The 14,063-nt window shown below is 38.0% G+C and overlaps 1 protein-coding gene across 7 annotated transcripts in view; it reads left to right on the forward strand.

Annotated features, from left to right (window-relative positions):
• Nucleotides 1-12,384, forward strand: part of Serpini1 (serpin family I member 1) — an 81,636-nt gene extending 69,252 nt beyond the window's left edge. For all 7 annotated transcript variants that reach the window (XM_052730137.1, XM_052730141.1, XM_052730138.1 and 4 more), the window contains 3 exons: nucleotides 8,661-8,747; nucleotides 10,410-10,499; nucleotides 10,687-12,384. In XM_052730137.1, coding sequence (XP_052586097.1) covers nucleotides 8,661-8,747; nucleotides 10,410-10,499; nucleotides 10,687-10,763 — 254 coding nt within the window. In that variant the 3' untranslated portion in view covers nucleotides 10,764-12,384. The remainder of the gene's footprint in view (nucleotides 1-8,660; nucleotides 8,748-10,409; nucleotides 10,500-10,686) is intronic.
• The last annotated feature ends 1,679 nt before the right edge of the window (nucleotides 12,385-14,063 follow it).

The raw sequence follows: 14,063 nt of genomic DNA on the forward strand, positions 1-14,063 counted from the left end.
CTAATATCCCAGGTAGAATATAAGTGCCCCGAAGATTGATTCTGATGCATGTTGCCTCAGTGCCCACCACTCTTACTTCCTTAGTACTCACTGAAAGCAGACGTGAATGAGGTAGGGTGTTCAATATTTATTATGTTGACTTCTCCATCTCAATTTGATATCCATTGCTTCTGATGCTAAATCCCATTAACATAAAACACAGTAAAGACTCATAGAATAAACATGGAATGCACAATGCTGAGAATCATTTTCTTCTCAGGCTCCATTTAAAATGCTCAGGTAGTTGCAGGCAGGTTTCTCTTACAGAGGGAGGCTATTTTTATAATGGAAATGAATGACATTTGGATTAATATGAAATCTTTTTGGAAGGTGTAAGGGACGAGAAAAAGAGACTACTAAATCCTTCAGCATAAAGTACAAGCTTTAATAAAGAAGCCAATAAAATAAAGGACTTAAAAAGACACAGTGAAAGGCATATTCAGGTCAGAGGCAAGTGCTGTGGATGGATGCTGGCCAAGCTCCCATGTGGCCCCTTGTTGCTCTTTCTCCTTGCACTGTAAGCCAGAGGGCTTGTTCCTTCTTCCTTGCCACAATTCTACTTTTGTTCCTACTTCCTTGTCTGACTATTGCAAAAGTGAACTTGATCTGCCTGTCCCTAGGTATTTACTTATCCAGATTGTCTCCTCACTGGTATCATTTAAACTCAAAGTAAGGAGGACTATTTGAGTCCAGCCCCTCCATAGCCCTCTTTCAGGGTCCGTGGAAGAATCTACAACCAGCTGATTATCTGATCTTAGATGATAAGTACTACATGCACGGTACTCTTTAGTCCATTCACTTTATTCTTTTGAGTCAGTTCTCTCTCTACATAGCTTCTATTCTGCTCTCTCTCTTTTTTTTTTTTTTTTTTTTTTTTGGTTTTTCGAGACAGGGTTTCTCTGTGTAGATTTGCGCCTTTCCTGGAACTCGCTTTGGAGACCAGGCTGGCCTCGAACTCACAGAGATCCGCCTGGCTCTGCCTCCCGAGTGCTGGGATTAAACGCGTGCGCCACCACCGCCCGGCTTATTCTGCTCTCTTATTTAGCTCCTTTCTTGCCTGATTTCTCTCTACATCTTTCTGCTGTTCCCTCTAAGCGCCATATTAATTCTTTCATCTAGTTCTGCCCCATCTAGGTTCTCAGCCATGTAATTCTTTCCCATCTTAGCGCCTCTCCCATCTCCTTCTTTCTCATCTCATTCTTACCTGTCTAGTTCTTCCCCATCTGGCTCTTCCTCATCTTCCATTTCGTCCTTCTAGTTCTCTCTCCTAGTCCTCCAATCTTGTTCTCCTCAAGTCTCCGAGGTTTACAGTTATATACCCATGCAATAGCAATGCTCTGCCTGAGGCAAGGCCACCAGGCTTGAATTCCCTCAGGGTCAAAAGGAGGGCCAACAAGATCCAGACAAAAGAGCGGTAATTATCAGCCATCATCTGGAACCAAAAATGGAAGTGACTAATAGGGAAATGAATCAACTAAGGGCCAAATTTGGTTAATATCTAAGCAAAGGGGATTTATGTGCTCAAACTATATTCTTAGAAGTGGTTAGTTGAAATGTTAAGAACCTATAGAACCTATAAGTCACTTATAGGTCATGGGTGAAAATAAAACTGCCTTCGTTTTTCCTTTGGTCCAAGCTATCTCAGTTCCTGCCATTTCCTGGCAGGGTTGGGGGAGTGCACTCGGCGACTGGGCACCCTGAGTCATTGCTTGATGTACCTATAAGTAGAAACCCTTTAGTTCTGAGTTAGCTGTTAAAAGTAGATCTAAAACTAGAGATAAGACTTTGGAAAGGGGAAGGTTAATCTTAAATAGTACATCCGCCAGGCCTTCTCAAACAGATAGTCTAGATGCTTAAGTCTGTTCTTAGAGAGTCTGGGAGGTATCTCAGATAAGATTCTTTCGTCCATCTGGGGATGGTCCTGGCTGGATGCTGCTAATGAAGATAATTACAGAAGGGCCTGAAATTAGGGATTTTGACTGTGTTCGCTGTAGCACACTTGGAGAAAGTTATACAAATACTTTAATTGTATAGGGGAAATTGTGCCCAATGAATGATAGAAAAGCTACAATAGCACATGAGAAATTAATAGCAGGAAATGGCTAATATTGAAAAGCTAATATCACCAAGACTCCTTGAGCCTTGGCTTTACCTCTGGAAGACCCTTGGCTTCTTCCAGGTATTAGCTTGTCATAATCAGCTGAATTCCTACTTCATATTTTTCTTTCGGACTGCAGCATCAGAGCAAGCACGTGCCATTGTTTATAGACAAAGCCCAGGCTCTCTAACCTCATGGTCAAAACTCTTAACACAAGACACTTTGTCTCCTGCTCCCCAGCCTCCTCATAATCTACACTCCACCGAGCCATCTAGGTCATTCCTTCTGTTTCTCTCTCACGTTGTAACTGCATTCCTGTGTCAAATGCCCTTGCCTCCTTCTTTCTCTCCTCTACTTATTCTTCCAGAACCAGCCCAGCTGTCGCTTTTGCCTGACATCCTGCTCTCCTCCTAGCCCGTTCCTTTTCCTTCAACCAGAACATGGCTTTGTTTCATACCTCTGTCTGTTACCATGGTTCACCTTTCACTTGGACTGTCTGTTTACACACTTGTGCCTGAGCCAAAAAGCTGTTTCAAAGCAGTTACTGTATGAGAGGGGTCATTCTGTCCTCAGAGATCAGCCTGGTCCTGGTGGGAGGTGGAAGATGAGTGAGAAGCACAGGGAGCATGGCAAGGGCTGCTGCCTGGGTTTATGTGAGGCTGCTTCTCACTGCTCCCCACCCTTTCTACTTCCCATGCTCGAGCCACTGAAATTTCTTTGGGTCCCTCCCTAAAGTGCTCAGTTTGAATCTGTCTCCGCACTTGTTTTCACCTGCTCCCTTAGGTCTTCCATGGTTGTTGGTTCCTTCATATTCACTGAGTCTCAGCTCCCATGTACTCTCCCATCTTCCCTTACTGAACAGTCTTCCAAGCAGATGTTCCCTACTGCCCTGTCACCAGCCAACATACTGTCTTACGTTGTTTTCACAGACATATGAACCACATCTGGAAATCATGGCCGTTTATGGGTTTGCTTTATTATTGTTCCTTTATTCATGCCCACGTGCCTTTATATGGAAGAGGTTGTTAGGTGTCCATAGTATGCCTAGTGTATACAGTAGATACTCATGACAGCACAAGTGAACAATTTCTGCTTATAGAACAAAATCCATATGAAAACAAATACTATTCTAATCAGAAAGAAGTCAGGTTCTGGGAAATTCTTCAGAAGTTATATGGGTGGGGCTGAAGCTAAAAATAGAACCACATAGAGGCCCTTTTTGTACATAGGGCTTGGCTATGATACTCTCTTCATTTTGTTATTTTAAGCCTGCCCTTGGTGATGCAGATGTCTGTTTAAATTGGCTACACTCAGAAACAGTGCCACAAAGGAAACAGAGGCCAACACTTGCCTGCTGACCACCATGCCAGCTTGATGTGTTTCTCATGCTCAGAGCCTTTGTGCCCCACACAATAAGTCAAGTGGAACACTTGCTCAATAAATATTTGCTCAGCCACTGAATGAAAGCTTTAGTACTTTGCCCTGCTTTCTCCCCAAGAGTTTGGTTTTCTGCCCAGCTCCTCTGTGGGTAGCCTAGGGTTTTCTGGCTGGTTCTCATCTTATCCACTGTGAAAAGTCTGGGTTCCAGCTGCCTGGAGGAAAGTAGAACCAACCATTGAACAGCACTGCCTGCAGTGGCCAGAAGAGAAGGTTGCTTGGGGCCCATGTGCAGATGAAACAAAACAAAACACAAAAACAAGCAAGGAAAGAAAAAATGCCTTTAGAAAGAAGGAAAGAAAGAAAGAAAGAAAGAAAGGAAGGAAGAAAGAAAAAGAAAAGAAAGCAACATTTGTAGACTAAGGAATACAGTGCTTGACACCCAAGCACAAAGTTCAGTTCCTAGAAGATACATTAAAAAGTCAGGCTGGCAGTGCTGAGGTGGTGGGGGTTCACTTTTTAGGCCCAGCTGTTTGCCGGAAGGTAGGAGTGCTCAGATGAATGAATGGCACAGCCATTGCCTTAAGGAAGGTGGCAGTCCAGGAGGACAGACATTAATGCAGGTGTAATAAATTAGAAAGACTTCATAGAATCAGGTTTTGGGTCCATGGGAAAAGAATGGTCAGATCTAATTTAAAGGTACAGGATCAGAAAAGCAAGAGAAGTCTCCTGGGGGTAGAAACTGAGCTTTAGGAGTATGGAGGCTGAGGGAGGATCTGGCGAGGCAAAACAGGAGTGAAGCTGGAGCGTTTTTAACTCAGATGACAAGAAGCACAGAGTGCAGGATGGAGAGTGTGGAATGAATGATGGAGAGGCTTCCTGTGGAGGGGCTAGGACTTACACAAGTGTCAAATACCCTGAAGGTGGGGCGGCAGGCTGAGGAACAGAGGAGTGGAGGAGTGCTCAGCAGAGTCCTGGGATAAATCATCCTGTGACTAGTGTAGGCAGTGCAACCCTTCCATCACCTAGCTCTGACATACTGTGACAGCCACTGCAACTCAGTAAACATTCATTTATATAGGTCAATGGTTTAATTTGAAATTTTATTTTCAGCTGATATAAATAATAGAAAAACTGCATTTTAATGGTGTACCATGTAACATTTCAAGTACGCATAAGCACTGTATAAAATTTTAAAAATCTAAATTACACTCATTTATTTATTTTCAGGAAGGGGCATGTACATTTCACAGTATGTATGAGAAAGTCAGAGAATAACCTATGAGTCAGTTTTCTCCTTCTACCATGTGTGTTCTGGAGATTGAACTTAGGTCATCAGGCTTGGGAGGCAAGCACCTTTACCCACTGAGCCATTCTGCCAACCCTAAAATACTTTAAAATGAATTTTTATTTATTATTTCTGTGCATATGTATGTGGTTGCACGTGCCATGACGGAACAACTAGGTGAGGCCACTTGTCTTCTTCCACCTTTATGAGTTCCAGAGAATAAACTCAAGTCATCAAGCTTACACTGCAAATCACTTTATCATTTGGGCCAGCTGGACAACACTTGACTAATATTTAAATAAGGCTAAACACATCTATCTCCTTTAATATTTATTCACTTATGGTAAAAAAAGCAATTCAGAAATGCTTTAGTGTAGTCTTTTGAAATGCACGTCACATTATCATCTGCAGTTAATAATCATAACTTCTTACTCCTACTTAACTGTAAGGTGCTGTCCATTGCTCAACCTCTCCCTATTGCTCCAACACTTGGACAGAGGCCCCATGTAAAGGGGTCATGTTTTCCTATTTCCAGGTGTCTGATTCGTAAGTTAGGACAGGTCTAAGAGCTACTGCAGGCAGTTCCATCTTTGCAAAATGACATGGCTGGATGATCATTCCACGTCTTTGTAAACTCCCTTTTAGAGTATTTAAGTGGGGCTTAGCTGGCAAGCTGGGAATCCACTGTCCCAAGGAACCAAGTTCAACTGCTTTTGCATTCAGGGCCATCATTGTGTCTTGATTCATGACCTTCTATTAACCGACAGAGTGAAGATAAAAAGCATCAGGGTTTGAAAATAGTTCTCAGTTGACTGCTAACTTCTTCCTTTATTTCACTGCCTTTGGAGTCATGTATTTGTTTCACCAACATAAGATACCTGATTAATCAAATGCTTTATATTTTCCTCCCTGTTAAATAAAAATAAAATAATTTTTGGGATTTGAGAGAGCTAATTATACTTGATGTTCACCTATAAATTTTGGTTGCATTTTATTTTTCTTTTAGTCATCAAATATATTTTGTAAGAAAACAGAAGCGATGAGCTATTTAATAATGTGATAATTATTACTGATACCAAATATAATCTAAGGAAATGTATCCCTATTAGAACTATACTCACAGATGCCATTGTTGGTTACCATGGTGATTATTCGAAATAATCAGGTGCTGTTTACCAGATGTACCAAAATGTTGGTGAATATTGTTCTCTATGTATAGAAGATAATTGTGTGTTTTTGAAAACTTCAAGGAAAATGTATGTTGTTTTAGGTCAAAGTTAATTATAAGTTATTCAACAGTATAATGGTAAATCAATTGTGATTTTTTTCTGTATGCATGCATTTGTGTGTGTGTGTGTGTGTGTGTGTGTGTGTGTGTGTGTGTGTGTATCAGGTGTATATGTGTATATGTGTGTTTGGGTAGACATGTATACAGGTGCATGTAGAGATCAGAGGTCAACATCAGGTATCTCCCTCAAATCTTCTCTGCCTTATTTGTTTGAGACAGAGTCTCTCACTGACTGGGCTAGACTAGCTGGTTACGAAGGCCCAATGATCTTCCTGTCTCTGCCCTCCCACCATGGCTGCCTTTTCAAGTAGGTAGTTGCGATCTGAATACAGGTCCTCAAGCTTTTGTGGCAGACAATTTACCAATGTAGCCTTCTACCCTGCCATTGGATTGTGGCTTCTACAAATGTTGCTGTACATCAACACTGCAGTTATTGATCAGAAATTTAGAATAGACTTCTTCGAATTAAAGAAAAGGAAAGAACTTTATGGAGTAGAACACACTCGAGACCCTTTTATCCTGCTGTCTGTGTTTCTCCTTTTTCAAAAGTACTTGGGATGCATTTTATGGTTCTTTTGTTTTCATCTTTGGGAACAGTTGAACTCAAGACTAGAAGACATTTATTGTTTGCTAGGTCTTCCACTGCAAAGTATAACAGACTGTGGGACTTAGTCTTCCCCAGGGAAGAACTCCCAAGTTGGTTTTCAAATACCCAGTGGTAAGCCTTAAACTCACATTTATACAAGTAACATTATACAGACTGAGCAGGTTGTATTTATGTATTTTATGTATTTCAGAATATATATGTGTGTGTGTGTGTTATATTATATGTGTAACAATTTTAAAAAGTCATGAATTTGAGAGAGAGCAAGGGGAGTATATGGGAGGCTTGGAGGAAGGAAAGGACAAGAAAAATGATATATTTTAATTTTAATAAAAAGATTTATTGAAACTTAGAAATTCATGTTCCCACTAGCTCTACAGCTAACTGTGTTGACAGAATTGGCATTTTCTGAGGTCTAGTTCCTTGGCTTACAGATGACAGTTTCTTTATTCATCTTCACATATACATTAGTTAAGTCTCTCCAGAGACATAGGACATGTGTGTGCACATATGTGTATGTCCAAATAATACATATTTTATGTGTTTATAGATAGATATTTTTACATGTGTATAGTATATGATAGTTAGATGGCTACATAGATACAGATTTTAGATAGATGGATGGAGAGATAGATAGATGATAGATAGACAGATAGATAGATAGATAGACAGATAAATAGATGGAAAGAAAGAAAGAAAGAAAGAAAGAAAGAAAGATAGATAGATAGATAGATAGATAGATAGATAGATAGATAGATAGATAGATAGATAGATAGATTTCTTTTAAGGAATTGGCTTACCTATTGCCAAGGCTTTGGAAATGAAAATTCTACAGAGCAGACATCCAAGGAAGAGTCATAGCTGAGTCCAAAGCGATCTGCTGACTGAATTCTTTCTTGCTTAGAAGAGATGTCTTTGCTGTAATACAGCTTCTTCAGCTGATTGGATGAGGCCTACCCACCCTGGGAAAGCAATCTGCTTTACTCAAAATCCACTAATTTAAATGTTAATCTCATCCAAAAACATGCTCAAAGAAACATCCAGAATGTGTTTTCAAGTGTCTAAGTAGTAAAGCTTGAACAAATTGACACATGAAACTAAACACTTCATCTCTGTTTTTCTCTGTGGCTATCTCAGTTCAAATTCCACTTGAGTGGAGACCAGTCATATTTTATGAGAATCCTCCACAGCGACTTGATTTTAAAACCCCGTCTTTTCAATATAATCATGTACTGAAATCCTGGGAGTTAGGACCTGAGCAAATGAATGTTTAGGGATCATAAATCTGCCCCAAATAGCATTAATTTCAAAGTAAGCTGAAAGGCAACTCAATGCAGAAAATGTTCTTCCTTTTACTAGAAATGTATTTTTAATATAATCTTGGAGTGATGTATTTGCAAGCACTCAGATAAGCCAGTAAACCAGACTAGAATGCCATTATATATACATGTTCTTTTTTTACAGTTCTAAAGGCAAGAAGTCAATTTTATTTTACCATGTTAACATCATCTATATTATTATAAAAATTATTGATTAGGTTTAAGAAAAGAATATTCTTATTTCTGGATCTTCACCATTTTTCATTGTGAACTTTTCATTTCAATATAGAGGGCAACGGGAAACATTTTTATCTTGAATTATGAAATCACTTGAGGTCATTATTAAAAACAGAGTTTCTGCTCTCCTACTGCTGAGCAATATAAGAAATAAGTAATGGAAAAAAGAGAAATATACACTGTAAAATTACTGAAGAAAAGATAGAGGTAAATTAACAAGTGGTTATAAAATGAGGACAAATTTGAAATGATACCATCACTAGTTCCCCCATGCCTTAATCCGGCATTATATTGCCTTTTTTTTTTTTTTTTATCAGTATCTTGGTTTCTCAGAGCTTTCAAACTCACTTGCCCAAAGGGTCAAATATGTCTCTCCGTCTGGTGCTAATGATCTCATTTCTTCTTTTCAGATAAGAAAGAGCTGTTTCTCTCCAAAATTGTTCACAAGTCCTTCATTGAGGTTAACGAAGAAGGGTCAGAAGCAGCTGCAGCCTCCGGTACATACTGAGTCATTTTCTGAATTCTTCTTACTTCTTCCAGATTTCTGTCTTTAAATAGTCTTGGGTAGAAACAGAGAGTCTTTTCTGAAACCGCACCAAGGACACAAGTCTATTCCAAGTCAGAAGTCAAGCAAAAACTAAAGCAGTCAGAACATTTTCAATAGAATGTGAAGTGTGTCATAGGTCCATGCCTAGTGTCCTAATGAGGACATCACATGGTGGCAGCTCTAAGAGATGACCCCCCTGCCACACTGTTTGCATAAATATTATTAATATTTGCCTACTGTGTATTCAAACATTTTTTCCTTCCTAATTACTCTTGGAAGTTAGTTCTTTATTTTTGTCTGTGGAAAGTTGGTTTTGAAAAATTACATGCACAAACAAGAATTGATAGTCATAAAAATGCTTTTAAGTACTTTTAAATAATAATGGTCATAAGATAATAATTTTAAGTTAGCAAATTTTTAAATGGACATGTATTCCATTTCCAGATTATAATAGTTAATTGTCCTTCATTATTTTTGTGTGTGATGAATACTGGTTCCTATGTACACCCGTATATGCGTGTATGTTTGTGTGTGTGTGGGGAGGTGTTTGTAAATCAGAGGTCGGTATCTGGTGTCTTTCTAAATAATTCTCCATCTCATTTTCTTGAGATAATTTTTGTCACTGAATCTCAAGCTTACCAATTCGGTTAGACTAGCTGGTCAGTAAGCCTCAGAGAACCATTCTCCTTCCCCAGCACTGTAAGTAAAGTGCAGCCCAACCCACCATGCCTAGCTTTTTATATGGATGCAGAAAATCTGAACTCAGGTCTTCCTGGTTGTAGGGTAGGAAATTGGCTGACTGAGCCTTCTCCCCAGCCCCACCCTTGATCATTTTGATGGTTGTGATTTCCCTAGATAACCAAGAATGACTTTGCCATTTGCATTTCCTGTGTCCTCCTGCTGGCTTAGGATTGCTTCCATTGCATATTGGACAGATAAGACCAAATTTAATAAACTTTCTGTTACCTGGTCATATATTAGCTTACTGACGTATATTACTTCTGACCTCATCGGTAATAACAAAACTTTCAAGAGGAAAGGCAAACAGTCTTAGGTTATCAACACAGATTAAAATCTCCAGATAACTAAGCAGACTATAGCAAATGAGAACTTGGGAAACTGAATACCCAGCTTCCTGCTGAGTTTTCATTTATCGTTTCAGCCTGGTCATTACTGGAACCTTATAGAACTGCAGGGCACAACACTTACTACAGGCAACAGAAATAACCTGAAAATATGAAAGACTGCCTTCACTTTGACAATTTTTTTCTTTCTTTTTCCCCTTCTCTTAATTGAAAAGGCAGTTTGACTAAAACACAAATATTTGTCTTAGACTAAGGATAACATTTTGACAACAGGCAGAGTAAATCACTGTATATTTTTGATGGTTTAGAGGGAAGAAATGACTTGTATAGGTGTTGTGGTTGTTTTCTTTAAAATATCTAGTATAAATATTAATACCTTTAAAATATTTCTGTCTTTAAACCCGTGTTTTCTGTAGATTATTGCTTTTTCATTAAGTGAATAGACATGGATTGTTTTGAATAATTCTCATGAGTCTTGAGTCTTTGCACATTCACAGACATGTAATTACTTTCTCTCTGAACCATAGGAATGATCGCAATTAGCAGGATGGCTGTGCTGTACCCCCAGGTTATTGTCGACCATCCATTTTTATTTCTTATCAAACTCAGGAGAACTGGTAAGTGTGTCATGTGAACATGTTATTGCATAAGCCACAAAGAAGCTTTCTGTTTTAAAATGATACATATTTTTCAGATTGTTTCCAATGTTCTTATGCTTTTAAAAAAATCAAAATAATGTATATTTTTTAAGTATCTGATTGTTTTGTTCTCTCTCCCCTTTCATTCACTTCCAAACCAATGCAGGTAGAATCTTATTCATGGGACGAGTCATGCACCCAGAAACAATGAACGCAAGTGGACATGATTTTGAGGAACTTTAAATGATGATGTTTGAGTAAAAAAGGAAGCAGTAATAAAGCACATTATGTTTGCAACTGGTATATATTTAGGATTTTTGCTTTACAGGATTACTTAAGGTGATATTTAGAATAGTTCTGGATAGAAGTAATACATGTGACCTATCAGTCAGCCTGTCAAGAAATGTTACCAATATTAAGATTATGGTCCTGTTGTGTCATTGTGTCTATTGTGCTGTTGTTTAAAATAAAAGTATATATCGAACCCGTGAACAACTTTTTCATTTTGGAGGTAGCTGTAGTCTGCACACCACTGTACCTGAGATTTGGAAACTATGTTGTTTCTTTAGGAATTGTAGTAAAATGATCCTACAACGTAAAATGTAGAAACTGCTGTTTCTGAGTTTCTTCATAATCATGCAGAATCAACATCAAAGTGAGCAGCATACATGTACATAATAAGCAATAATGTGGAGACAAGTAAGTCACAAAAATTGGAATCGTCATTTACCATAGAGCTTCATAATAAAATTGTTAGGAGAAAAATTGGGATATGTAAAGCCTATAGATGTTACTGATTTGTGTGTATACTGTAATTTGTACTTTAAATTTATTAGAGTATACCTGTTATATTTACTTTTAAGAGTTTGCTGTGAATCTGTATGCCACGTGACTATAGAAACAAGCTCAAGTATCTTATTACCCACTCTCGATGGCATCAAGAGGCCCCACGAAGGGATTGTCTTGTCCCATTTAAGTTTAAGTGATGTTTTTGATGTTCACACAAAGATGAAATCACCCAGTGGCACATTTCCTAGAATATATCCAAGACATCAAGTGTTAGGCACATTGATGTACCAGTACCTAGATGTTTTGACTTTATAGAAAAATTGCTGGTCAGTGCAACATATGGAACACAAACTTAGTGTGTGATGCTGTCACCTGTTCACTTATTACAAAGACAGATTCTTATCCAGGATGTCTAAGGTAGAGTGGGGACCATACCTTTCCAACAAGCTTCCAAATTGTGCTCTAGTTGTTTGACCATGGGCTTTGCTGTTTGTCACTTGGGTAGCAAAATTCTACTTAATGTAAGAATTACATTTTGATATTCATAATAAGTAAATGGAAAAACGATCATTTTCATTGACTGCACTTAGACGGAATCAGGGTGGAGGCAGGATGTAATCTGCATTAATAACACAATGCCCTTGTCAAGAACTGGTATGACTCTAAAATTGTTTTCTAGTACATACTACAGATAAATGAGATTCTTCTCTATATTACAACACTTGAAATACAGTCTTTAAAAATATGGAGACATTTATAGGCCGTACCCATGAAGGAATTTATGAATATCCAAGGACAGAGTACTTAACGCTGAATCTTTTGCAGCTTATATTTTCAGGAGACTTGCAGTTTATTCATAAATCTTCATGTTATTGTAAACTAGTGCTCTTGTTTTCATTTATAATTTATTTAGCTGGGATGGCTGATATTGATCCAGTGTTCACATTCTGAGTTAAGACAGTAATTATCACTGTATCCTTCTTGTGACTATTATACACATGACTATACCTGTATGTTCACCAGTTAACTAAATGTATTGCCTGTAAGGAGGAATAAACATCATTATTCAATCATATGATTCTACAGAGTCCCAAATGCTATTTTTATTAACAAATGTATGATTAAGTTGTACTACTTGGAATATTTACCTTAAAATATTTCAATATAAGGTGTTACTTAATTGAAAGTAGATGTTCCCATGCTGATGGAAAGCTTAGAAATAATATTTTACATTACCAAGCTTTTATTTTTATTAATTTAGTATTTCTCTCTCTCTCTCTCTCTCTCTCTCTCTCTCTCTCTCTCTCTCTCTCTCTCTCTCTCTCTCTCTGAGTGTGTGTGTGTTTAACAGAGAACAGGCATTCATATGCCACAGTTTGTATGTGGAGGTCAGAGGACAAATTTGGGGAGTTGGTTGCCCCTTTGTGCCTTGGGATACCAGACTCACACTCGAGTTGTCAGGATTGTACAAGAAGGACTTGTATTCACTGGGCCATTTCACTGGCCCTCAAGGTTTTTTATTGTTCTCACTTTGCTTTCAATTTCTTCAGTGGTTCTCTCTCTCTCTCTCTCTCTCTCTCTCTCTCTCTCTCTCTCTCTCTCTCTCTCTCTCTCTCTCATTTTTTCGAGACAGGGTTTCTCTGTGTAGTTTTTCTCGGTGTAGACCAGGCTGGCCTCAAACTCACAGAGATCCACCTGGCTCTGCCTCCCAAGTGCTGGGATTAAAGGAGTGTGCCACCACCGCCCGGCTAGTTTTCTTTCTCTTGAAAAAGTAACAATGCATAGTTCCTAGTTGTTTCATTTTTTTTTTACAATGGATAATTACTATATGTGTGTGCGTGAGCATGCGCACGCGCGCGCACACACACATTCACACACACAATCTCACGCACACCATGTACAGAAAAGATTTTTGTTCTATGAAATTATATTTTGGAGGAAATCAACCATCATTCTGAATATTTTGATATTAACTGAAATTCTTGTTTTAGTTGTGTGTATGAAACAGACTGCACTGAATAATTATATTATAATTATATTATAGACAATATAATCCTACATCCTTTAATATCACCATTATGACCAAACAAATATTAAAATAGGTATTATGTGTTTATTTGAATACCAAAAATATTTATTTTATAAGAGACTGAAAATAAAAAGAAAATACAGTAACAGCATACTTCATTCTCATTAAATATGCATGTTATATATAAAATACAATTCACTGATTTTTGATATATAATCAGTTTCTTGAATTTTTAATGGTAGTCATTTTTTTCTATTTGAAATCCTGTCTTATTTTTCCTCTAAAACTAGAGTAGTGGCAGAATTTCACTTAATAGCTGAAGGCAAGTTAAACCAGTTGAAACTTGTCTTTGTGAAGTTTGCAATCTTGAGAAAAGATAAAATACAATTTCAAAAATAAAAGAAATAATAGGAAAAGTATTGTTGGTGAAAACTCTGCAACTTTGCCCTACTCTCAGAGTCTCATGGCATCATGGCCCATTATAAAGGGGATCTTCTAAAAGCAGACACAGTGCAAGATTCTTCAGTTCAGTGATTATTCTGAAGAATGTCCTAAGGTAGAGACTCAAGGAAACATCCTACCAAGGTCCCAAGGTTGCTAGTGGCTTCCAGGAAACCTAAATGGCCTATTAATATTCTTGTGCACATTAAAAAAATGCTTGTAAACATACTTAGAAATAATACTATACAGACTGAGCAGGTTGTGCTTAGGAATATGTATGTATA

This window comes from Peromyscus californicus, unplaced genomic scaffold (genome assembly GCF_007827085.1).
Source record: "Peromyscus californicus insignis strain IS unplaced genomic scaffold, ASM782708v3 Scaffold_9__1_contigs__length_137607984, whole genome shotgun sequence".
Lineage (NCBI taxonomy): Eukaryota > Metazoa > Chordata > Mammalia > Rodentia > Cricetidae > Peromyscus > Peromyscus californicus.